At 41.0% G+C, this 26783-nt stretch overlaps 2 protein-coding genes across 2 annotated transcripts in view; one reads left to right on the top strand and one right to left on the bottom strand.

Moving 5' to 3' along the window:
* On the top strand, nucleotides 1–21231 carry fzr1b (fizzy/cell division cycle 20 related 1b). The gene is made up of 14 exons (XM_034215216.1): nucleotides 1–218; nucleotides 635–826; nucleotides 1547–1648; nucleotides 1763–1826; nucleotides 2315–2442; nucleotides 3174–3256; nucleotides 3341–3524; nucleotides 4619–4684; nucleotides 4829–4931; nucleotides 7479–7660; nucleotides 7728–7961; nucleotides 9197–9301; nucleotides 9737–9829; nucleotides 20661–21231. The coding sequence occupies exons 2-14, from the start codon at nucleotides 749–751 to the stop codon at nucleotides 20700–20702; spliced, it is 1464 nt and encodes a 487-aa protein (XP_034071107.1). The 5' UTR covers nucleotides 1–218; nucleotides 635–748; the 3' UTR covers nucleotides 20703–21231.
* The window catches only part of LOC117545442 (importin-13-like), an 11823-nt gene continuing 6253 nt past the window's right edge, over nucleotides 21214–26783 (bottom strand). The window contains exons 9-21 of the mRNA XM_034215215.1: nucleotides 26318–26499; nucleotides 26215–26241; nucleotides 25811–25945; nucleotides 24905–25048; nucleotides 24279–24359; nucleotides 24038–24175; nucleotides 23507–23603; nucleotides 23377–23429; nucleotides 23230–23296; nucleotides 22958–23016; nucleotides 22781–22870; nucleotides 22497–22678; nucleotides 21214–21576 (exon numbers count right to left, since the gene is read on the bottom strand). Coding sequence (XP_034071106.1) covers nucleotides 21495–21576; nucleotides 22497–22678; nucleotides 22781–22870; nucleotides 22958–23016; nucleotides 23230–23296; nucleotides 23377–23429; nucleotides 23507–23603; nucleotides 24038–24175; nucleotides 24279–24359; nucleotides 24905–25048; nucleotides 25811–25945; nucleotides 26215–26241; nucleotides 26318–26499 — 1337 coding nt within the window. The 3' untranslated portion in view covers nucleotides 21214–21494. The remainder of the gene's footprint in view (nucleotides 21577–22496; nucleotides 22679–22780; nucleotides 22871–22957; nucleotides 23017–23229; nucleotides 23297–23376; nucleotides 23430–23506; nucleotides 23604–24037; nucleotides 24176–24278; nucleotides 24360–24904; nucleotides 25049–25810; nucleotides 25946–26214; nucleotides 26242–26317; nucleotides 26500–26783) is intronic.

Genomic DNA, 26783 nt, shown 5'->3' on the forward strand with positions numbered 1-26783 from the left:
CACAGACAGACAGCAGAAGTCAACCAAGGAATTTCTGCTACAGCTGATTCGATCGCCATCTTTGGCGCTAACATAAACAACACCAGTGAGTCTCGCGTTGGCATTCTGGATGCATAGCGCCGTTTGGAAGAAAGCGACAACTGTCTCTTCGCTGCGGCACTGAGCTTCTCCCAGAAAATGACGGACTATCTGATCACTTGAGCCACCGTGTCAGTGAGGTAAGAAGCCTCGCAGTCTGTCGAGCAGCAGCAGCAGGGTCCTTTAAACTGAACGTGAAGGGATGCCATGACAACGACGCAGCTGTCATTAGAGCACCACAGAGCTGTTTAGCGATATACTCTGATATCTGTCTTCTTTATGCTAGCAGGCAGGAAACTACGAATGCATGCTTGGCCTTTTAAATGTGTATCGGGAACATAAATAGCGTCTGACATGTATACACCCTGCTAACCGGGTCATTCTCTGTGTGTGTGTGTGTGTGTGTGTGTGTGTGTGTGTGTGTGTGTGTGTGTGTGTGTGTGTGTGTGTGTGTGTGTGTGTGTGTGTGTGTGTGTGTGTGTGTGTGTGTGCGTGAACACTGTTAAAGGGCTCGTGTCGCTGCATCTCTGATTGAAGCTAACCTGTTTTTCCTCAGAGATGGGGATCCGAGGTGGATTTCCTCACCGGGAGGGAGAGGAGCTTTAAAAGGGGGGCGGGGCGGGGCGGTGAGGGCAGCGGAGGGGCCTTGCTGCTCGTCTGCCCGGAGGAGATGGACCAGGAGTACGAGAGGCGGCTGCTGAGGCAAATAAACCCGCAGAACGTGCCAACAGAGGCCGGCCACGCAAAGGTGACATGAGGGGACAGTGAAGTGTGTGCGCGTGCGCGCAATGGGTATTTATGTTTAGCATATTGTAGTCCCCCTTATCCAAATAGCTTGGGTTTGACTTTATTAGCATCATGCTCATGAATAGTTAAATCCTGATTAGGAGCAACATTTACTTTAATATAATTATAATATAATGCATATCATGAAATAATCTATACATGTATCTACCTATCTACACACATGTACACATGCATTTGTACTCATACATATTTAAAAATAAATAACAATATACGCTCAGTGGGGCAGTAACTAGCCGATTAACTCTACTGTATAATTTTGAAGTATTTGTAATGTACTTAATTATTTCTGTTTGCTGCAATTTGTATTTTTTTCATACATATTGATGTCACTGCACTAAATGTATCTGATAACGTTATTTACTTCGATTCAGAGTAACTATACACCATTTAAGTGATATGTACTTATGCTTTTGGTACTTTAAATACATTTTGATTCTAGCCTTTAGTAGCTTTTGTACTTTATCCTTGGTTGAAAATCTGGTTAACTTGTAACACATTCTACTCTGTGGTACTACTTCATTCAACACTGCATACACTCACAAACAACCATAAATACATTACAAACTGTATGGGCAGGTGCTGAGCCACATATAATAAGGCCTTGAATAAGCCTGCTGGATTATTCATGGTGTCACTATTCCTGTCTCTCTGTGCATCGCAGTGTGTGAGCGCCACCTGCAGTCCGGTCAGTGTTAAGTCGGGGGATCGCTTCATCCCCACCCGCGCTGGAAGCAACTGGAGCATCAATTTCCACTACGCCAATGTGAGCAGTAACTTCTTCATCTGCACACTCACCTGATCACATGACCGTTAAAGCTGCCCCATCAGAACACAGCTTGGTAATCACAGACTGACGTACCCTTTATTTTCTCTGCAGGAGAACTGTCGCTCCCCAAATCAGAACCACAAAGCAAAGGATGCCAGTTCAGACTCGAGCAAAGGTCAGACATTTATACTTTTTTCATCTTATCCCAGTTGTTGTTTTTTGTATTTTTTATCCTGTGCCGTATCTCTACACTATCTTCAATCTCAGGATCCATGTGTCTGTGATCCTCTCCAGAATGGAAGTAGTCATCACATACAGAGTATCAACTAGTTCCTGAACAGTGTCCTTCACACCAAGAGAGGGAGTTACACAGTCACAAGATGGAGGAATAGAAAGCAGTATTCAATGTTTACTTCAGATTAGCTCCACGTCAGAAATGAGCATGCTTGTCATATGTCTATCTCCATAGAGGCTGAATCATCATGTTAATCACATAGCTATCATATGCCTCAAACAGTCCTGATGCTCTTCTAGGTAATCACACATCCTGTCATGTACACAGCTACAGTTGGGATACCTTTGTTATCAAGTTACTCTCATATTGGAAGAGGACATTCAGTATTTTCCCAAAACTGTCCATCATCTTTTCACTGCCCCCCCCAGATGCGGTGGCGTACGCTGCCCTGCTGAGGAATGAGTTACTGGGGGCGGGGATAGTATCTGTGCCGGACCCCCACACGGACGACCGGCGGCAGGCAGTCCTCTCTCACGCCTCTCACAGCCTTTTTAGGGTAAGAGTTAAGACAAAAATGGCTTTTTAACTCCAAAACAAAGTGTTTCTGAAAAGTCCTCGAAGTCACACACACTGACATCATAATGACAAAGCTATCAGGCTAATATCAGGCTAATGATGAGTTGAAGTGATTCAGAGGTATAATGTTACATTTCAGCAGTCAAATGTGTACTTACTTACATTATCCCAAATGTTTCTAATCATTTTCAAATCTAGAGGATTGTTTTATTTGATTCAAGGTAATGATATATTACATTTTATTGCATGTAATGGCATTGTATCCCTTTTGCAGTCCGTCACTTTTAATACAGTTTTAAGCCACATTTTAAATGACTCTTTCTAGATGTTTTTTAACTGTTTATTTTAACCGGATGAAATATTGTAGGCATTGGACGTCTAAATAAAAAAAGAAATTAAGAATCAAGTCCAGAAAAAGTTAGCGTCAGCCAGAGAGCTTCAGACAAACACTGATTTATAAAGTGAAACTGCTTCATTTAGTGTGTTTACCACCTTTTAATCACATAGAATAGACCATTAGTTTCAGAGAGGACACCTTTAAAACCTCCAAACCAAGAGAAGCCAACTGCAAACTAACATGACCCTATTCAACTACGCCACCAAACTCTTGCCTTGTGTTATTGATTTCTCATGGCAGAAAATGACACATTGCACACGTTACTGAAAGATAATCCCTAACTGTAGCTCTGCTTTGTGTTCACCCCCCTGCAGTACACTGTCCACACGAAGAGAGTGCCTTTTGATAGCGACAATGAGGTCTCACCCTACTCCCTTTCTCCACTTAGTAACAAGAGGTAAGACATGCTGCACAGACACTGTGCAAAAAACTATCTTGTGTATTAATGTATCTTTTTTGTTTTCTTCTCGATATCACGCAGTCACAAGCTGCTCCGCTCGCCTCGTAAGCCAGCACGTAAGATCTCTAAGATCCCCTTCAAGGTGCTGGACGCTCCAGAGCTGCAGGACGACTTCTACCTCAACCTGGTAGACTGGTCTGCGGGGAACCTGCTCAGTGTGGGTCTGGGGGCCTGCGTCTACCTGTGGAGCGCCTGCACCAGCCAGGTGAGGGGGGGGGTGGGGCAGAGAGACATACACTTATAGTTGGGATTTGATTGGGGAATATCAGTTTAAAAACAGAGGGTTTGCCAAAGTGCTTCACAATGAACATAATATTATAATAAAATGTAATATTACACGAATAGATAAAAAAGCACACATAAGAATAAATACAAGGCACATAAAGGCTATGGACAGACAGTAAAAGCATACAAATAGGTAAGACATAGCTCAGACTGGCTGGTAAGCGAGGGAAAAGAGGTGGGTCTTTAGGCGGGATTTAAAAGCTTCAAGAGCGGGCGACAATTTTACATGAGGGGGCAGGTCGTTCCAGAGCCTGGGGACTACCGATGAGAACGCTCGGTCTCCCCTGGTCTTTTTCTTTGTTTTTGGGACGATCAGCAGCAGCTGATCAGCCGACCTCAAATAATCTGTGTTTGATCTGTTGATAGTATGGCAGAATAGAGAACCTTTTTTTCACTTTGTGATAAAAGCGCAAAATGTAATACCAGCGAAATGGCTGTATATGATTTGAACCATTCCTTAAACACATCCTGATTATGCAGGGTTAGAGATTACCCATGGCCTGTTGGCAAGAGAGTTACTCTGTGGTCCTCAAATATCCCCTGTTGTTTCATCTGTTGTCTTTTGAGAATGAGACTGCATGTCTTAGTGAGCTAACCAGTTAAAGGTTAATAAACATATAGAAAGTACTGCAACACTTTGATAACTCAATGTGACAGTACAGTTACAAACACCCGATTCAAATGCTACCAGTACTTGTTGCTAGTTAGCCGCTGATATAACGTGCTGCTTTATTTTTTACTTTTTAACTGTTGTTGTTGCACTGGCCCTGTGTTGCTGTAACACTTCAAATGTTACTGTTGTTAGACTCGTGAAGAATGATCTTAACTTCTTTGTCCTTATGGCATCGCACTTTCCAGTAACTAAGTGATCCCTACGCACTGAAGAGCTTACTGTAATAGTACTAGTATAGTTGCCCTATTACTACTATAACTACTTCTAAATGTACAACATTTCGTTTTTCTTTTTCAAATAAAATGTGTTATGAATAGTTTGTAAACGTTGTGTCTTGACAGGTGACAAGATTATGTGACCTTTCTGTGGATGGAGACTCTGTTACATCTGTGTGTTGGAATGAGAGGGTGAGACACATACTGTATGTACAAGATAACAATGAACAAAAACAACTGGACTGTTATTTTAAGACAGCAGTATGAGGACAAATACAAAGTTTTAGCAAAGACAAGAAGGGAAATAACATTGAGTTTGACTTTGTCTCCTATCAGGGGAGTCTTGTTGCCGTAGGAACCCACAAAGGTTACGTTCAGATCTGGGACGCAGCCGGAGGGAGGAAGCTGAGCAGTCTGGAGGGTCACTCTGCACGAGTAGGTCAGTCAGAGCTGCCGTACACTGCTGACTCATCTGTTTCACTCTTAGGCCGCAAGGTGAACCTCGAAAAGTCCTTTAGAAAATAAATCCCGCTCCACAGAAGTGGAACTACATAATCTTTACTTCATAAAAAAGAACGAGTCATGCTTATCCACCAAAGAAAAGTTCGTCGCTAAAATTCCTGTCAATTCTTCTAGGCACGTAATTATTGGCTGAACTAGTCCCTTCAAAGCGTAATAATATCTTGGTCAAAAGTAGTGCCACGGCTTGTCACGTGATCGTGCTACACCAATTGGGTAGCTGCATATTGTCAACAGAAGTGAAAGATGGCCGCCTACATGGTTACGCTAAACCAGACCAAATGGATTCTAAACAGTGCTGTATGCTTGTTTTATGTCATGTTTTGTCATATGTCTTAATACATCACTAAGTCCGAGGTATTTGCGTTATATACGCGGTATTTGTGAGAGGTTTTACTATCTGGGAACAGTTGACCATCGAATCAACATTGGCTAGCAGCGTTTATCAGCCAACTCCAGCTACAACAACATTCCTGGACTACCATGTTCGCATCGCTAGGTTCATTGGCTGAGCTCGTGAATTATTCCATTAGACTGAGGACTTTTTGTTTGTCTGTCTGTTGTTATTGTTACCCTGTACACGTTAAATGCACTCTTACAATAAACATGACTTGATTTCATACATAGCTGCGTCCAAGAAGGTTAACTTGTTACGTTAAGTAATTTAGATCAATAAAATGCAGTACTTATACCAATGACCATTGATTCATTTATTTACTCATTCATCATATAATAATTTGATGAATGGCATTATTATTATTATTATTATTATAGATATATATAGATTATTATTATAGATATATATATATATATAGATTATTATTATAGATATATATAGATTATTATTATAGATATATATAGATTATTATTATATATAGATTATTATTATTATAGATATATATAGATTATTATTATAGATAGATATATATATTATTATTATAGATATATATAATATATATATATATATATATATATTATATTATATTATTATTATTGTAATATGATAATATTGTATTTGTAACTTCAAAATCAATGCCACCGTTGTAAGCTTGTCCTGTACGTATTCCATCTTGTATTGGTAAAATAATCAACCTTTTCGTGCTTCACAGACGTAATATGCATGTAACAATGTTTGTGTGTTGATCATTTTCACTTTTTGAGACTTTCTGGTGCGTTTTCCTCGTCCCCGCTACTCGATGAAACCATGGCAGTCGCCATTTTTTCCAAATCTGTTTGTTGATACCGGTATATGCAGCTACCCAATTGGTGTAGCACGATCACGTGACGGACCGTGGCACTACTTTTGACCAAGATATTATTACGCTTTGAAGGGACTAGTTCAGCCAATAATTACGTGCCTAGAAGAATTGACAGGAATTTTAGCGACAAACTTTTTTTTGGTGGATAAGCATGACTCGTTCTTTTTTATGAACTAAAGATTGTGTAGTTCCACTTCTGTGGAGCGGGATGAAACGATAACAGGGTTCACCTTATGGCCTATCTGCTTCATCTTCATCACTCAGGCTGTGTGTTTCATCAGATAATTATGAGATAGTGGGACAGAAATGACATATGTTGTCACATTGATTATTGATTAAGGTTCGATTGAATTGACTGAAATACTCAGTATAAGCTGACGACTTAAAAAGTGATTTGACAAAGGATTAAAAAAGTGACAGAAAGTAGGAAAGGAAACATGTTGACTTAAGTATTGACAGCAAACATTGGACTATACCATTATGAGTTGCCTCCTAAAGTCAGACTAGATCTTTGTAGAAAGACATGACTTGAATTTGACTCAAACGAATGAGCATTTTCTTCTTAAGATTAGGCAAGGCAAGTTTATTTATATAGCACCTTTCAACACAAGGCAATTCAAGGTGCTTTACAAAAATGAAAGACATTCAGACAAAGGCATTTAAAAACAGTCATTAAAAAGAAAAGATAATAAAAGAAACATTAAAAGAAAAAATACATGAATAAAAAGTTGCAGTTTAAGATATGAATAGTTCACACAGAAGTTCCATTTTACTGATGCCTTTCTTTAAGGTTTCTCCGAACATGAGTTGTGTACGCTTGCATGGCACATAGGTCCTGAGCAGCACACCAGCCCCAGCCAGGACAGAGTCCCCAGACACTGGTTCCCTGGGGTTACTAGCCCCAGATGTTCATTAACCAAAAAGGAAACACAACCACTCGGTTTCAATTAGGACATTACTAAGTTTAAAACAGCTGCAAAAATGTTTTCTGCTTTCAGCAAAAACAAAGGGAAAAAAGAGTGACATGTGTGACTCATACTGACTGTCATACACTACAGGAGGCCTTGAAAACAGAAAGTTATATGGAAAAGGGAATTCAACAATTTAAGACCAATGCACAACTTTTCCAAATTCCACCACTAAAGGTGTTATTATAATATAAGAACGATATAGTAACAGTGAAATCATTCCCTCCCTTTGTGCTGAAGGTGCTCTGGCGTGGAACGGAGAGCAGCTGTCGTCGGGGAGTCGGGACCGAGTGATCCTGCAGCGAGACGTCAGGACCCCCCCCTCAGCTGAGAGGAGGCTGCAGGGTCACAGACAGGAAGTGTGCGGCCTCAAGTGGTCCCCGGACCACCAGCACCTCGCGTCCGGGGGCAACGACAACAAGGTAAGAGAGAGATAATAGTAAAGAAAATGAATAAGTAAGATTGAACATATCTGTTGTCTCCTGCCAGCTGCTGGTGTGGAACAGCTCCAGCCTGCTCCCTGTGCAGCAGTACAGCGACCACCTGGCGGCGGTGAAGGCCATCGCCTGGTCCCCCCACCAGCACGGGCTGCTGGCCTCAGGGGGGGGCACGGCCGACCGCTGCCTGCGCTTCTGGAACACTCTGACGGGCCAGGCCCTGCAGAGCACCGACACCGGGTCCCAGGTCTGCAACCTGGCCTGGTCCAAACACGCTAATGAACTGGTGAGGACTCTCACACACACACACACACACACACACACACACACACACACACACACACACACACACACACACACACACACACACACACACACACACACACACACAACACACACACACACACACACACACACACACACACACACACACACAAACACAAACAAAACACACAGTTATCTGTAGATATTTGTAATTAAAATAGTTTGTTCTTACAATTGACTCCTATTCAAACTTATTTAGATATCTTCAATTCAGTTACGTGTTCTTATTTCAAGTTGACTCATCCACAATGTAATTTTGATCATTTGTAATTGTAATTCTAAAAGTGAAATAATCACTAGTTAAATGGTTCATTATTGATGGCAATAATTTCATTGTGACTTTCATGTAAATTGTTCTTACCACCAAATGTACCAAAAGTAAATGCAATGTTCATTTTAGATATCTACAATTACAACTAAACTACAGCTATCACAAATAAAATAACAGATATATACAATTCTATTGTGATTAGTTGTAATTCAATTATTGTAAAAGTAACCAGTAAGATTGAAATGTAAGATTTGCATTTAAAGAATAGCATTTGAGATATTTGAAATATCTCTTGGTTCAGTGCTAAACGTTGGTGTTGTATTTTGATAATGACCATTCTTAATGTTATTCCCATAATACACCTTCCACGCAAGATAAGTCGATGAATGGCTTCACCCTGACCACGCCCACATATCTGAAATGCTTTGTCAGGCATATCAGAAATGTTATTCTTGATATCTAAAAATGGAAAATTCCTTTTTTACATGTGTGACAATCTTTTTTCAACTCCTAAAAATCCAATTAAGTGATAGTTATGGTTACTGTTGAAAAATGGGTTAGGGTTATATTTAGGGTCCGGTTATAGTTAGCATCTTTATGTATCATGTTAACTTTATCCCACTGATAACTTCAATTCATATTTGAAATAATTCAAAACTTTTATTTCCAGATGTTGAAATGTCATTTGGATTGAAAACCAGTGTTAGGGTTTACTGTAGGTTAGGTTTGCTTTGTATCCACACAGCAAAAATATTCAGCCATGACAGAAAATGTAAAACTCTGCTCATGTACTCCAACACAACAAACTAACAGAACCTCAGCGGGCTCACAGAGGGTTGGGATATTAGGTCCGATTATAACTCCATTCCAGATCATTAGACTTGCATATGTGATCTATAAGTTAATCGTGCTGTCTCTGTTTGCAGGTGAGCACTCACGGCTACTCTCAGAACCAGATCCTGGTGTGGAAGTATCCGTCGCTGACGCAGGTGGCCAAGCTGACCGGACACTCCTACAGAGTGCTGTACCTGGTGAGACTGCAGCTTTAAACTACTGGCCATGCAGCTCCTCTGTCAATATTTAGAGAAAGAACTATTCAGATGCTTCCTTTTAATTATCTTATTTCCTATTTACAACATTTGATATGTTTTTCTTATCCCATCAAGGGTCAGTGGGTTAATATGCTGATTGAAAAATCCCTTGGCAAATTGGTTATTTATATGTGATATTGAAAAGGTAATTTTTTTTTTAGTCACCTTTTTTATATGCAAATAATTACTCTTCTTAATTCATTAATATACATAACTTGTGACATAAGCAGTCTAATAAATGTATTAGAGTATAAAGTCCTCTATTTTGGTTGAGATGAAGTAGCACCACTGAGAAAGTTTTGAATGCCAATTTACCGATTGAAACATCCCAAAATGTCCCCCTCACCATTTATTCTCTCTGTCCTCCGTTGGCAGGCTGTGTCACCAGACGGGGAGGCCATCGTCACAGGAGCTGGGGATGAGACACTACGTTTCTGGAACGTCTTCAGTAAGACACGCTGCACAAAGGTACAGTCCAATAGAGCGCAACATAACCATCAAACTGTCTGACGTCTTTGTTGTTGGAAGTTACTGAATGATTGCATTCTTGGAATTTCCTGTGTTGATAAGTTCGATGGAACCATGCCGACTTTTGTAAGAAATTGTGTAGAAACGACTGCATTCCCATTGAAAAGTGCTTTGAAATAGGACAGTTAAATTAGCTTGGCAAAAACTTAGCGCATCATTTCCAGGGTAGAGCCCATGGATGTATGAACAGAACTGGATACAGCCGTTGAAATGGGGCCTTGTTAGTTCCTATGCAAATTGCTCATTGGCACATTAAGCCAAAACGGTTTGACTTTTGAGGGCAAAATGATGCAGATGTTCCATGTACTCAGGAAGTGGGACGGGCGGTGAAGCAAATTTAAGGGAGGGACCAAACAGTGGTACTACAACTTCTGTGTCGGATACGTGACGTCATCGGGCCGAATTTCTTTGACATCAACCCACATTAGGAACGAGTTGTCACTTGGGAAACCCCATAAAAAGGAATAAAGTATTATCTCTTCTTAAAAAAGACAAAGCTGATGTGGTCTTCTTACAAGAAACCTTTCTCTCAGATACTGAACATCTTAAATTGAAAAGAGATTGGATAGGTCAGGTGTATTTCTCATCATATAAAACCCATAGTAGAGGGACAGCTATTGTGATAAACAAAACTTGCCCATTCGAATTAGAAAAATTAGTTACGGACCCAAATGGTCGGTTTGTTTTGGTTGTTGGTACTATTTTTGGAACCCCAATCACCTTTTTAAATATCTATGCTCCCAATATAGATGAACCAATGTTCATGTCAGACATGGTGCTGCTCTTCAATGAAAATGGTAAAGGATTAGGACTGATGGGTGGCGATTTCAACTGCACTCTTAACCCTACATTAGATCAATCTAACCAATCCAAGAACCACAAGCTTAAATCCTCAAAGGTCCTTCAGGGGCTTTGAGCAGAATGCGGCCTTATTGACGTATGGCGTCAACTAAATCAGGATGTCAAAGATTACACTTTCTTTTCAAATGTCCACAACTCTTATTCTAGAATAGATTATTTTTTTATTCCCTCAAAATATATGCATAGGGTAAACGAATGTAAAATTGATTCCATTAATATTTCAGATCATGCAAGAGTTTATTTAACTATTCACTTGGAGAGTGGAGTTTGTATCCAGGCGCTGGAAATGTGATAACTCCTTACTTAGAGACGAAACATTCAAATAAAAAATGCGAATGTGGATAATTTACTATATAAAAGAAAACAATGACCCCTCTATAGATCCGAATATTATTTGGGAAGCTGCAAAAGCTACTTTAAGAGGACTTATTATCTCATACACATCTTTGAAAAAAACGTGAAAAAATGAAGCTCAGACAAGAACTTGAAAGAGAAGTAAACAGATGTGAAGCACTTCATAAATCCGCATCGACAGATGAAAACTGGAAACAATTAAACACAGCCAGAGCTAAATTAAATATTGACTTAACAAATGAAATCATAACACAAATGAATCTGATCAGACAAAATAATTATGAATTCGGCAATAAACCAAGTAAACTACTTGCCTATCAATTAAAGAAGCAGCAAGCAGAAAGGGCTATAAAGATAACTACCACCCAAAACAGATTAACCAGACTTTTTATGAATTTTATAACAAATTATACAAATCTCAAAGTGATTACTCACAAGATCAACTGGACAATTATCTCCATAACATTAATTTACCTACATTGTCTGATTTAGATCAAGAGTATCTAAACTCATCAATTACAGAAGTAGAAGTTTTGGCTGCAATTAAATCTATGCCTATAAATAAAAGCCCAGGGCCAGATGGCTTCTAGGCAGAATTGTATAAAGAGTTTTGGACTGAACTTCAACCTATATTTATGTCAATGCTTAACAACTTCTCTCACAACAGAACACTTCCTCAATCAATGAATCTTGCATACATTACTGTACTACATAAAGATGGAAAGACCCCTTGAATTGTTCTTCATTTAGGCCTATAAGCCTCTTGGATCATGATTATAAGATTATCACCAAATTATTAGCAAAACGACTGGAAATTATTTTACCTAAACTAATTAGTCCTGATCAAACAGGTTTTGTCAAGGGCAGATATTCTTCTGATAATATAAGGAGACTTTTGAATATTATAAACCATTTGGACACGGGTCAGAAGCCATCTCTGCTTCTTTCTTTAGATGCAGAGAAGGCTTTTGACAGGGTTGAGTGGAATTTTCTTTTTGCTATCTTGAACAGATTAAATATGGGCTCTCTGTTCATAGAGTGGGTCAAATCAATTTATAAAAATCCTAAAGCAGCGGTTATCACTAACTGCAGTTCCTCAGATTTGTTTCCACTAACAAGGAGGACAAGACAGGGATGTCCTCCGTCACCTTTGCTTTTTGCAATTGTAATTGAACCACTGGCGTCATGTGTGCGAGACAACATAAGTATTAAAGGAGTGAAGATTAACGATGAACACAACATTTCTCTGTATGCTGACGATATCATTCTTTACTTAACAGACCCAGAACATTCAGTACCACACTTGCACGACACGATAGAGCAATTTGGAAGATACTCAGGATATACAATTAATTTAAGAAATCGAATGCTTGTTTCTTAAATATGACGCCAACAGCAAATTTGGAAAAGTCTTGTTCTTTTAATTTGTCACCAGGTGGCTTTAAATACTTAGGAATAAATATAACACCACACCTGGATAATCTGTTTAAAGAGAATTACAATCCACTCATTGACAAAATCAAACAGGATTTATCTAAATGGTCCACATTACCAATATCACTGCTAGGAAGAATCAATGTCATAAAAATGAATATTCTACCGAGATGTATTTTTCTTTTTCAAATGTTACCATGCTATTTATCCGCTGACTATTTTAAATCTCTCAATAGACACATCTCAAAATGTATCTGGTGTAATAAAAAACCAAGAATCAAGTTACTTACTTTTATGAAACCAGAACTTGGTCTTCCCAACTTTCAACACTACTTCTGGTCAGCTCAATTAAGAAATGTACTATCTTGGTCTCTGGGAAGAAAGGATTCACTATGGGTTCAGATAGAAGCCAATACCTTTGACCCGTTGCCAGTGGAAACTCTCATATTTGTTAAAGACTTCAATAAGGTGAAAAATATGGCCAAATGTTTTACAGTGGTCAATACACTTTTAGCCTGGAGGGACTGTACAAAAAAAGCTCATGTTAACTCAGGTATTTCGATCTTTTCTCCTATTTTGAACAATCCTGATCTTAGCAAATATTTGTTGTCAATTAATATAAACAAATGGACGAAATCAGGTATAAAGCAATTGAAACATTTGTTCCACAAAGATATAACATTAACATATAACATGATATAACATTTAAGAGCAGAATATGACATTTCAAATAAGGATTTTTTCAGATACCTGCAAATTAGGAACGTGATCCACTCAATTATTAAAGGCAATAAATTGAGATCGGGATTGTTGGAAGAGGAGGAGATATTGATGTCATCGAGCACGATCAAAGGTACAATTAGAGAATTTAATGCAGTTTTTTCTAAAAGAGCTCAGTCATCCTTTCCAACTTTAAAAAATATCTGGGAAAAGGACTTAGGGATACAGATAGATGAAACTACTTGGCTGAATATCTGTGAAAGAACACATTTTCCATTCACAAGCAATAAAATCAAAGAAACAAATTTTAAATTTCTCAACATATTTTACCTCACACCCATAAAGATGCATGAAATGTCCAAAGAAAACTCTTCAAAATGTCCGAGATGTAAAGTAAAAGAAGGAACATTTATGCATCTGTTTTGGGACTGTGATCTCTTGAAACATTTCTGGGATTCGATTCATGCATTCACAAAAGCCGTTTTAGGCATCGAAATGAGCCAAAATCCATGTTTTTTTCCTGTTAAATGACATGCCAAACTTTAAACTGAACCCCAAACATTACAGAATACTAATCACAATAACATATTTTGCCAAGAAATGGATACTTTTACTCTGGAAGAATGAACGTCCTCCAACATTTAAACTTTTCATTGATCAGATAAAATGACAGTGATGGAATAGTGCACTCTGTGGCTATTTTTCCTGACGGCCGGAAATACTAGTTGTGTTGTCATTGTCTATATTGTCGCTGTATTGTATAATTAATTGTATAATTATTTGTTTGTTTTACTTTGATGTGGGTTTATTTATTTATTTATTTCCTTTTTTTCCCCATTTTTTTTCCATTTTATGTTTATCTTCATGGCTCTGTTGTTTAAGTTATATTGATAAGCATTTTTTATTTTTTTTTGCGGGTGGAGGGAGGGAGGGAGAGGGGAGTGTAGTGAGTGCACTGTGGTACTGTGATATTACAATATAAATGAAATGGCATCGATTACTGTACACTATAATGAAATAAAAAGACTTGTAAAAAAAAGAAAAAGGAACGAGTTGTCTGTAAATCAGTGGATAGTTTCTAGTCAGGTAAATTAACTTCACTTGAATAGTAGGTTTTTAAATAATTTGTTCGTGATTCCAGAGTTATTTTCTTTCTCCAATCATTTGACTGAGCCGAGATTGTCCTTAGGCGCGTTCACATCAGAGTGCTTTTACCCATACTTTTCCTGTTTGGTTCCGATAGTGCCTGGAATTTTGCATTCACACCAAAAAGAGAACTTAATTCCAAGAACTTTTACCCCATTTGTAGTCCCTGCTAGAGAGGTGGTACTATCCTGGGGGGAAAAAGTACCAATTTCGATTGGCTGGGCGAATTCTTTCACACACACATACGGGTTTTGGGCCGAGGGCGACACCGTACTTCCGGTATCCGCCATTTCACACGAGGTGCAAGCAGAATATCATAGTCTATTGCCTTAATCAATATAGTCAACTCTAAAATACCACATATATGCATTGGCATGATAATATTATTGTGACAAGTGGGGTAGTTTTTACTAACCGGTATCAGTATGTTGTTACTTCGGCATCATTTTGAAACGTGTATTACAATTAAATCACGGTCAAATATGTTCATCTTGTTGTAGTTGTAGCCCCCTTGCCAGCGATTCTCTCTCTAGTTTAGCATACTCAGCCCGACTCAGCCTGGTTGTTCCTGGCCCTAGAACCACGATTTTATTCTTTCACACACACATACAGGTATTGGGCCGAGAGCGACACCGTACTTCCGGTATCTGCCATTTTACGCGAGGTGCAAGCAGGCCAAGGGTTTAGCCGTACACCTTCTAGGTGTTGCTAAGCTTCCTGTACTGAATATCATAGTCTATTGCCTTAATCAATATCTAGTCAACTCTAAAATACCACATATATGCAATGGCATGATTATATTATTGTGACAAGTGGGGTATTCACCTGGTGTTTCCAGAAATTAGACGTAGATGCAGCCAAAATCGACGAAGGCCACTTCGAGGGTCGTTTTTCCATACATCTGTAGGCAGTCTGTAAGGGCAATCCGACAACCCACACAGCTTTAGTTTACGCTGGTAACGACCTAGAGCACACCCCTCAAGTCCAGAGATGTAATCCGAAGACATGCAGCGATTTCTTCGGTCGTTAATTCAGAAAAAAAACCTAGTGCGCTCTGCCTGGCTCATATTTGCCAACCCTCCCGATTTTCGCGGGACACTCCCGATTTCATTGCCCTCTCCCGGTTTCCTCCCGGGGTCATATTTCTCCCGCATTTCTCCCGATTTCTGACAAAATCAGATTTACTCAGGACTGTTTCCACTCGGACTTTAATACAGCTACACCATTGTTTGGTTTCCATGGTAGCGCGTCTCTTTAGTAGCGTGCGCAACTGAAAGTCTGAGAGGGTGAGACAGATAGTCACATAAAACAGAACAAGAATCGACAACACGACCCTCTGCTCACTCCTCTCCTGTAAAATACAGGTCCAGCCCACATATGCTCCATCAAGGATGGTGCTACAGGCTGCAAGACATTGCACTTACAACTACAATAAGCATGTTAATGTTAATCTAATACAGCTCCCCCCCGCGGTGGTTTTGAAATGCTTCCGATTTCTGAGTTCTCAAGGTTGGCAAGTATGCTAGCTGTTTATATTAGTACCTCCAGGATATTTGCACCACCAGAAAAATGGCGTATTTATATATATATACAGTGGGGCAAACAAGTATTTAGTCAGCCACCAATTGTGCAAGTTCTCCCACTTAAAAAGATGAGAGATGCCTGTCATTTTCATCCTAGGTATACCTCAACTATGAGAGAGAAAATGAGAAAAAAAAATCCAGAAAATCACATTGTCTGATTTTTAAAGAATTTATTTGCAAATGATGGTGGAAAATAAGTATTTGATCAATAACAAAAGTTAATCTCAATACTTTGTTATATACCCTTTGTTGGCAATGACAGAGGTCAAACGTTTTCTGTAAGTCTTCACAAGGTTTGCACACACTGTTGCTTGTATTTTGGCCCATTCCTCCATGCAGATCTCCTCTAGAGCAGTGATGTTTTGGGGCTGTCGCTGGGCAACACGGACTTTCAACTCCCTCCAAAGATTTTCTATTGGGTTGAGATCTGGAGACTGGCTAGGCCACTCCAGGACCTTGAAATGCTTCTTACTAAGCCACTCCTTCGTTGCCCGGGCGGTGTGTTTGGGATCATTGTCATGCTGAAAGACCCAGCCACGTTTCATCTTCAATGCCCTTGCTCATGGAAGGAGGTTGTCACTCAAAATCTCACGATACATGGCCCCATTCATTCTTTCCTTTACACGGATCAGTCGTCCTGGTCCCTTTGCAGAAAAACAGCCCCAAAGCATGATGTTTCCACCCCCATGTTTCACAGTAGGTATGGTGTTCTTTGGATGCAACTCAGCATTCTTTCTCCTCCAAACACGTCTAGTTGAGTTTTTACCAAAAAGTTCTATTTTGGTTTCATCTGACCATATGACATTCTCCCAATCCTCTTCTGGATCATCTAAATGCTCTCTAGCAAACTTCAGACGGGCCTGGACATGTACTGGCTTAAGCAGGGGGACACGTCTGGCACTGCAGGATTTGAGTCCCTGGCGGCGTAGTGTGTTACTGATGGTAGCCTTTGTTACTTTGGTCCCAGCTCTCTGCAGGTCATTGACTAGGTCCCCCCGTGTGGTTCTGGGATTTTTGCTCACCGTTCTTGTGATCATTTTGACCCCACGGGGTGAGATCTTGCGTGGAGCCCCAGATCGAGGGAGATTATCAGTGGTCTTGTATGTCTTCCATTTTCTAATAATTGCTCCCACAGTTGATTTCTTCACACCAAGCTGCTTACCTATTGCAGATTCAGTCTTCCCAGCCCGGTGCAGGTCTACAATTTTGTTTCTGGTGTCCTTTGACAGCTCTTTGGTCTTGGCCATAGTGGAGTTTGGAGTGTGACTGTTTGAGGTTGTGGACAGGTGTATTTTATACTGATAACGAGTTAAAAGAGGTGCCATTAATACAGTTAACAAGTGGAGGACAGAGGAGGCTCTTAAAGAAGAAGTTACAGGTCTGTGAGAGCCAGAAATCTTGTTTGTTTGTAGGTGACCAAATACTTATTTTACCGAGGAATTTACCAATTAATTCATTAAAAATCCTACAATGTGATTTCCTGGATTCTTTCCCCCCATTCTGTCTCTCATAGTTGAAGTGTACCTAGGATGAAAATTACAGGTCTCTCTCATATTTTTAAGTGGGAGAACTTGCACAATTGGTGGCTGACTAAATACTTTTTTGCCCCACTGTATATGGCGCGCGTTGCATTGTGGGTAGCTCGTGACGTCACTGTGTGTGAAAGAATTGCAAACCACGCCTCGTAAAACTGAAAAGTTTTGTGAAGCTGCCATTGTATTTGCTGGCATTAGCATTATTAGCATTAGCCCCGCGCACCAACGGAGAGAGAATAACTTATGGCAACACAAAAGAAAACATGGGAGCGGTGGAGTGATGAGGAGGTGTCAGCGTTCTGGCGATTTACTCCGGGGACTTCCCTCAGGGAACTTATTCCGGTGTGAACGCGATCTGTACTTCGTTCCATGGGGGTACTAAGCACTGGCGCGTTTCCACTGCAGGCCTCGCTCGGTTTGATTAGGCCTTATTAGGCCCGGCTCACTTTAATGCTGCGCTTCCATTACAGTTTAGGAACTGGGGTAGTTACTATAGTAACGCAGTGTAGGCGGAGCCGTGACGTCATCTTCAGTGAGAGCCCCAGAAAAACAACACAGCCGTTAGCTCTTAGCACTCAGAGCTCACAGCTCTTCATATCTGTTCAGAAACTAGACAAAAGTTAAACAAGTACAAACCACAGACTGCCTGTGTCATGGCGAATACAGTCGCTGGTTTATTTATGTCTGTATAGGCCGTTGTTGTGAGTGTGGACGGTCGGAGCATGTATAATGTTAGCTTAGCCAAGCTCCATTTAGAAAACACGCATTTTAATAGGGTTTTTCGCCTGCCGTCTGTCTGCAGACATGTCAAAGCATTAATTCATGGTTTTTACTAACCGGTATCAGTATGTTGTTACTTCGGCATCATTTTGAAACGTGTATTACAATTAAATCACGGTCAAATATGTTCATCTTGTTTTAGTTGTAGCCCCCTTGCCAGCGATTCTCTCTCTAGTTTAGCATACTCAGCCCGACTCAGCCTGGTTGTTCCTGGCCCTAGAACCACGATTTTATTCTTTCACACACACATACGGGTATTGGGCCGAGGGCGACACCGTACTCCCGGTATCTGCCATTTTACCCGAGGTGCAAGCAGGCCAAGGGTTTAGCCGTACACCTTCTAGGTGTTGCTAAGCTTCCTGTACTGAATATCATAGTCTATTGCCTTAATCAATATCTAGTCAACTCTAAAATACCACATATATGCAATGGCATGATTATATTATTGTGACAAGTGGGGTATTCACCTGGTGTTTCCAGAAATTAGACGTAGATGCAGCCAAAATCGACGAAGGCCACTTTCGAGGGTCGTTTTTCCATACATCTGCAGGCAGTCTGTAAGGGCAATCCGACAACCCACACAGCTCTAGTTTACGCTGGTAACGACCTAGAGCACACCCCTCAAGTCCAGAGATGTAATCCGAAGACATGCAGCGATTTCTTCGGTCGTTAATTCAGAAAAAAAAACCTAGTGCGCTCTGCCTGGCTACGTTAGCTAGCTGTTTATATTTGCACCTCCAGGATATTTGCACCTCCAGGAAAGTTAATAACGCAAAAAAAAAATTAACGCCACTAATTATTTTAACGCAATTAACGCATGTATATTTTTTGTCCTCGGCCGCCCGGTAGTTTCAGAGTTTAAAATACCATCTACAAGCTGATGCTGACAGCTTGCGGCAGACTACACTTCCACGCTCACCGGCAGGCACCGACTGGCCATCGGGAGGACCGGGAGGTGTATGTGCGGCGCGAGCGAGAACGCGCACACCTTACGTGTATTGTTGTTGTTGTTAGCATCTGGTGCTAGCTAGCTGCGCTAACGGATATAAGGAGCTGTTTCAATGAAGACAGATGAGCGGCATTTCGCCGACAACTGCGCCGAGCACTTGACCTTATGCAGGAAGCCAGACAGTGGGACATTGTACGAAAAGTCAGCACACTCGGCACGGATAGTGCGCGCAACATAATTGCAGCGTCCAGGCAGCTCCCGGTCGAGCATATGCCTTGAGTTGCACAGAGCTCCAACGATCCATCACAGTACACACACACACACACACACACACACACACACACACACACACACACACACACACACACACACACACATTGTATGAGAGAGGTTCCAGGTTGAATTGAGGCGGATATTTGTAATGTTCAGAGGTTGTTGTGTTGAGAATATTCATGAGAATATTTGTCATTGTTCAAATGAAACAAACATTTGCATAAAGCATATTTGTCCACTCATATGATGATAAGACTATTAAAAACCCTCTAAGGTACATTTAGAACAGATACAAAATGTGCGATTAATTTGCGATTAATCGCGATTAACTATGGACAATCATGCGATTAATCGCGATTAAATATTTTTAATCGACTGACAGCCCTAATATATATATATGGCGCGTGTTGCATTGTGGGTAGCTCATGACGTCACTGTGTGTGAAAGAATGGGGCCAGAAAAACTGTGAATTAGGACCCGCTAGCCGGTACTAGGCCAAGTGGAAACGCAACCAAAAACGGGCCCTGCACGGCTCGGCACGCTTAAAGCGAGCTACCCGCTGCAGTGGAAACGCGCAATAAGTAAGGCAAAGTACTTGGTGTGAAAGCGGCTCTTGAGGGAGTGCATTGGAGGCGGGGCTTAATTGCACAATTGGCCTCAATGCGGATTTTTGCACTCGAGTCAGTTCAAAATGGGTTCATGCGCCACTGAGCAAGTTTCATAGGAAGGAACTAGGCCCCGCCTCCAATGCTGTACCCAGTTCTCTATATAGAGCCATGGTCTTGGCTCTGTCAAATGAAAGTTAAAGAAAAACAAACAGGGAATTCGGCCATTGGTGCGATTTACAACTTATAGGACCCAATTGTTAGTTCGTGGAAAGGTAAAAGCTGACGGAAGTAACATGTCCACGGTTTGGCCTCTACGAAGATTTGCTTGAAAGCCTGGCACACCTTTTGGGGGCTTGGTCGGACCTAGCTCAGCAACAAGAAGGGAAGTGGGTGTGTCTTAGCCTATTTTGATACTTTTTTCAAGTTCAAGAAACCTTTTTTGTATTTTTAGGGTAGAGGCACACAGCCATAACACAGTGTTTAGTCATCTTTATTGTTTGTGACACTATTCAATCTTTCTGTTCCCAGGAATCGAAGTCGGTGCTGAACCTGTTCACCAGGATACGATAGTGAGCAGCCGGTCAGGACTGGGTCAGGAGAAGGGTCCTGAGCTGTGGCTGAAACGCACAGTCACCACCCACACTCACAGACTAGCTCTTACAGCGCTCTCATCTCAGTGCACCACCAGCACCACAGTCCTCCTCAAACCCCCCTTTTCTACAGAGGCAGACCAACAACAACTGCCCCCCCTCACAGTGACGTCACTGATTAAAAAACGTAAGCAGTTTACTGTCAGGACATGTTGTCTGCTTTAAATAAAGTCAGTCTTGTTATCTTTTTCTGTTGTGGAAGTGATGAAATTGTTTTTATTATATATTAGCAGAAGTATACGTGTACATGATTATAAGCTATATAATGTCTCTTTTTTTTAAAAGGCTCTCCTTTGTAACAGAGAGAAGAAGAAGCCTAGCTTGGGTGTGTGTTGGGGGGGATTTCTATATTTTGATAATGTGTGAAAATAATCTACAAGCATTATGAAAGAGAAAATAAACAATAAATAAGTGAACACACACACAGCTGCTCATGCAGATGCAAAGAATGAACTGTTTATTGTTGTTTGTTACGGAGAGTGGAGATGGGACACTTTTTTACAAGAGTCTTGTAATAAAAACATGTTGCACAGAGCTCCTTTTATCCTAATAATCGTCCACTCAATCTCTGTTTTTGCTTTGGTTCAATCCAAGTATTATGGATATGTTGTCCATCGTCCCCGATCGGTCCAATTTGGCACCATTTACCAGTGAAGCAGATTCCGGATGTTTCTTCCCGAGCGCAGTGCTCCGAGCTCAGTCTATTATGGGATTATCCGGCCCCCTGCAGACCCAGACAGAGGAGAGAAAACTCCTTCACGATATCCTTAACGCGTCGCTTGTTGGTTTGCTCCCTGTAAGAAAGACAAATCAATGGATTTAGTCAAAACAACAGACTTTATTCCACTGTTTCTTGTGTCTCTTTTGCACATATATCTAGTTCCCTTGAACTATTACGCAAGAAAGGTGTCCCTAATCATGTTTCCTTTATAATTAGTTAGTCAGTTATAGGGGGTTAGTTTCTTGGTATTAGATCAAATAATATATTTGTCGGGACATACAGAGTGCCTTTTAATAATGCTTAGATACTTTTGGTATTTCCCTTCTCCCAATTCGTTACAGCTGGATGTCTCAGTTCCCCTGAGTTGATTGGAGGTGAATCAGATCACCTGTTGGCTGCTGATTAACAATTGAGAGCAGCTGGGTGCATTTCCTCTCGGCCAATCAGGTGCTTTTCAGAGGGCTTAAGAGAGGAGGAGAACTGTTCCCCCCAGGTCATTCTGATACTTCCTGATGCAGACCTCATTTCAGCAGATACTCACAGCTGGAAACTCTTTAGGCACTCTTGAGACTTCTTTGCTGTCTTCACTTTTCTGATTCAGAGATTTTAGGGCACTGAAACCTAGCTGGACTGGAAATGAAAAAACCCTGACCCTATGTTACCAGACTTGGGGCAGATTCTAGTGCCCTTGTTGTTAACTCCTGCAGCCTTTATTTTGTTTATTTTAATCACCGCTCATAAACAGCTCCCTATGATGAAAGAGGCTTTTGTGTCAAGGCACAGATATTTTCTACAAGAAAATGTGGTTGGGTACTGGTTCTGAGGCTTGTTCCTGATAAAATGATACATTGTGGAATCAGTATCACTCACAGAACTCATTTGATTAGGGTTGCTTGTCATTGTCCCTTTTTCATATTTTCCACTGAGACACCTAAATGTAGTTTTATTTGTATATGAATCAAGAGTTTGAAACTGTACCAGGTGCAGCCTCACCTCAGTAGCTGCTGGCTGAAGCTGTGCTTCTGCTCTGAGGAGACGTGTGCAGAGGGGAACCCTGGGCTCTGTAGAGTTTCCTTCAGCCACTGAGCCAGCAGAGCCGGGCAGTGTCTGTTCAGACTCAACAACACCTCGGAGAAATGCTCCGTCAGACTGCGGGAGGACTCGCCTCCTACCGCCTGAGACAGAAATAAAAACATAAGCTTCTCTAGAAGACACTATGACTAAACATCAGAGAGAACATGCATGCAGGAGCACTTTGTGTCACATCCAGTTGTCACCTGGAGTATGGTCTCTGTCAGAAGCTGTCCGTCCCTCTGCAACACTTCCCCGAGGGAGGGCATGTCCTTACAGCGAGGCAACAGCTCCGTCTGCCAGGGACACACGTTGAAATTAGATTTTTTTTTTTTTTTAAATCGCTTACAATAAAAAAGAAAACGTGCACTTTGCTTACTTACAAAGAATTGAGCGGCAGCTTTTACTGTGGGTGTCTCTGGAAACTTAAGTGTTAGAATTCCTGGGGGGGGAAAAATAGTAAAAACACTATTTATTTTTACAAATACTTCAACAAACAAGTCCCAACATCCAAGATTATGGAAAACAAAACAACAAAAAAGGCTTTTTTTCACATTTCAATTCGACAACACATTGAACTGAATCTAAAATAATCACAAAGTGCTGAAATATTTAACAAAAACATGTCGTACATTAAACAATGGCCTATACTCACCGCAGTAAAACAGCCCTTTAACATCGAGCTGCTCAGACAGGTAGAGTTCAGGCTTCCTCTTAAGAACCTAAGTGAACACAAAGTGATCAGGGGACAGGTCTGTGTGCTGCAGACGTACAGAACAAAGAACGACAACACTCAACCCACCTGAGCGTGAAGGTGCATAAATGATTCTGCGATGTCAGGATGATTCCGTGGACCTGAGGATGAGATCCAAGATGAGACAGGAGAAATATCTCTGGGATCATCAAGACATTTCTCTGTCTGTGTTTGTTACCTTGCTGAAATAAATGAAGTGTCACAGATGTCAACACCTCGATGAGGCTCCTGATGGTACAGAGGTGTTGTTCCTCTCCGGAGAATATGTGAACCATCTACAAAAAGAGAAAGAAAATAAGATTTGATTTCCAAAGAATTTGAATGTTAGGTATCAATAGGGACACATTCCTGGCCGTAGTCAGAGGTCCTATTATCCCTTTGGGGGGGGGTTCCCTTTCCTGTAGTGTGTTCTATAGGTTTTATGTTTATGGTCTACAAAGGCTTGAATCCCAAAGTCTCACATCACAACAGAGCCAGCCAGCTAACCAATCAGAGCAGACTGGGCTCTGGTTTCAGACAGAGGGTGAAAAGAGGAGCTTTTTGAACATTAAAGTATGTAAACATGTCACAGTAGAGACACTGAATACAAATATGAACCTGAAAATGAGCATAAAATGTCCTCTTAAAGAGTTATGCAACAGGGTTAGAGTCAGAATTAGAGTTTTGAGGGATCATGCTTTAACTCAGGCCCTGATCTGTGGAGGCGTACCTGCCGGGCAAGGTCCAGAGCTGAGGATTGTGGGTAGGCGCTGTAGATCTGCCCCAGCATCTCGCTCAGATGAGCCACCATCGGCCCAAAATCATGTAGGAGAGTTCGGACCGACTTATCGAAGACCCCACACACTGCCTGCAGAGGGAGGGAGCTGTGAGTCATGCACATCATACATGCTCAGACTCACACAACACATCACATACATACATATTTATGCAAGCAGTACAAAAACTCCTACCTCTACTACCTCTGAGTCATCGAGCCACTTGCTGAGGATGGTTTGGATCAATGTGAACACTTGCTGCAGAACAACAACTACCTAAAAACAACATTTGATAAGATTTTATTTTAATATTTCACATCAATTAACACTTTATACTTATATCACCTTTCAAAGTGCGTACAGTTTAAAATGCTTCACAGACGACTGAAAAGACAGAAATCAGAAGACAGAACAAGCAGAAAGGCAACACTAAACAAATAAGACCAATGCTGGAATGCATGTGATACAATTGAATTCCAAGCTATACTAACCAACAAAAACAATATGGAATAAAGAAAATAGATGAAGTAATAAACCATAACATTGAATGAAATGATACAGCATAAATACAATTTAAAATGTCCATAAACCATTCTTAGTTAAAAGCCTGAATTGGTAGGTTTAATGTTTATTTTGAGACTGTTCCGGAAGCTCTGATCATAAGAGCAAAAGCTTGCTCACAAGTAGATCTTTATGTTGGTTTTTATTTTGATACATTCTTGACATGTCTGCGATATTGAGGGTTGTTTCAACAAAGCACCATTTGGAAACATTGAAATACTGTAGTTTAAGATGATGGAGGTAGTGGTACATGAACTCACTGGGTTGGGGGTGCCCTGAGGGGCGGAGGGTCTCTGGCTGGAGGCGGACTCTAAGCTGTCTGAGTGTCTGATGTCCAGAGTGGTGAAGAGGCTTGACAGCATCCCCAGGATGTGGACGATAGCCTGTTTGTTAGTGGGGTCCGGCTGTGCAGGGAGACAGAGTGGGTGGGTCAGATATTACACCTTGTGATGATGACAGTGAACATGTATAGCTGTTGTGAGAGCAAAGACAACTCCATTGATGTAAAGTTGTGTCAAACAGCCACTGCATTAGGTTAGCGTTAAGTATATACCAAATACAGCACGATATTGCACTGATCTTTGGAGTACTTAATACAAGGGAGGTATAACTTATCACCGAACATATTTAAACTCAATCATCTATACTTTGGTAATAGTGTACTTTACAGTAGTACTTAGTAGTACTAGTGATGCCTAATAGTCCTGTTTTAGATCGAACTCATCATTTAAGTGGTATTGCTTATTTTTAAACTTATTGACAGTAAAGTACTACTAGAGGAAATCTATGTATTGCAATATATCATATTATTACCTAAAATATATGTTGTACTTTTGCAGAAAATCTTCCAAGGTGCAGTCAGCTGTTTTTTTTGTAGGAGCTTGGCCTGTGAACCCGAGGGTCACTGGTTCAAGTCCCCGCATGGACCAAGAAAATAAAATACATTTTAAACGTGCTTTGGACTGGTAGCTGGAGAGGTGCCAGTTCAACTCCTGGGTCCTGCCGAGGTGCCCTTGAGCAAGGCATCACACCTCAAAGCTGCATCAGGGTGCCAGACTATGGCAGCCCCTCTGCTTTGACACCTCTCAGTTCATGTGTGTGTTTGTGTGTATGGAAAACAACACAGTGTTGGATCTTCTGAAGGACATGCATCAGTTTCTTCATACCTCCTGCCGGGCCAGTGTGTCCAGCCGCTGGACGTGAGGGGTGATGAGAGAGTGAAGTCTGCCCAGAATCTCGTCTACAGGCAGGGCGGACAGGAGGAAACCCAGAGCCTGCATCAGCCACATGCACTGGCTGCTCTGCACACACACACACACACACACACACACACACACACACACACACACACACACACACACACACACACACACACACACACACACACACACACACACACACACACACACACACACACATACACGCACGCACACACACACACACACACACACACACACACACACACACACACACACACACACACACATGAAGTCCTCAGAGAGACGCTTAGCTTTACATTTGTGTTGACAAGATTACAAATGACTGCAAATGTTGAAGCCTGTTTACTCACCTTATGGATTTCTTTTACGAGTACATCCTGCAGATATACACAAGTGTTAATGTAAAGACAGCTTTATCGCTAATGATAAAAAAAAAGAGGCTGTGTGTGGGACCTGTGAGACGGTCAGGACGTCCTGAGCGTAGGGGCTGAGGTCATGTCTGCACTCCCTGCAGATCCTCTTCAGAGTGGACACACTGGACACAGACAGCTCTGGCTTCACAATGCCCTGAAGCACCATGGGTAATATGCCACCCAACATCACGGGGTGATCTGCCAGCCACTCAGCCAGGGATCCTGGACAACAGGGGAAATTCAGAATGCATACTCAAAGTGAATGGGTGTGAAGGTATACCAAAAAACTAAAAGTAACATAATCGGGTATTCTAATACTAATATTTGGCTTTAAAGGAGACTTAAATATATAAAACTCACATTTTTAGTGCCACAAAAACGTCATTAATCTGGAGGGCCAACCGAACGACGAATTATGAAATAAAACAACCTTATCAGTTCTTTGTTGACTTCCTTGGTCATGGGATGCACAGTATGTCACATGCAGGATCATCAGAATATACTGA

The sequence above is a fragment of the Gymnodraco acuticeps genome, unplaced genomic scaffold (assembly GCF_902827175.1).
Source record: "Gymnodraco acuticeps unplaced genomic scaffold, fGymAcu1.1, whole genome shotgun sequence".
Lineage (NCBI taxonomy): Eukaryota > Metazoa > Chordata > Actinopteri > Perciformes > Bathydraconidae > Gymnodraco > Gymnodraco acuticeps.

Coding starts and splice junctions, on each gene's coding strand:
- fzr1b (XM_034215216.1), top strand. CDS start 749: ATGGACCAGGAGTACGAGAGGCGGCTGCTGAGGCAAATAAACCCGCAG. Junction 827..1,546: donor CAGAGGCCGGCCACGCAAAG/GTGACATGAGGG, acceptor TGTGCATCGCAG/TGTGTGAGCGCCACCTGCAG. Junction 7,661..7,727: donor CCGGGGGCAACGACAACAAG/GTAAGAGAGAGA, acceptor GTCTCCTGCCAG/CTGCTGGTGTGGAACAGCTC.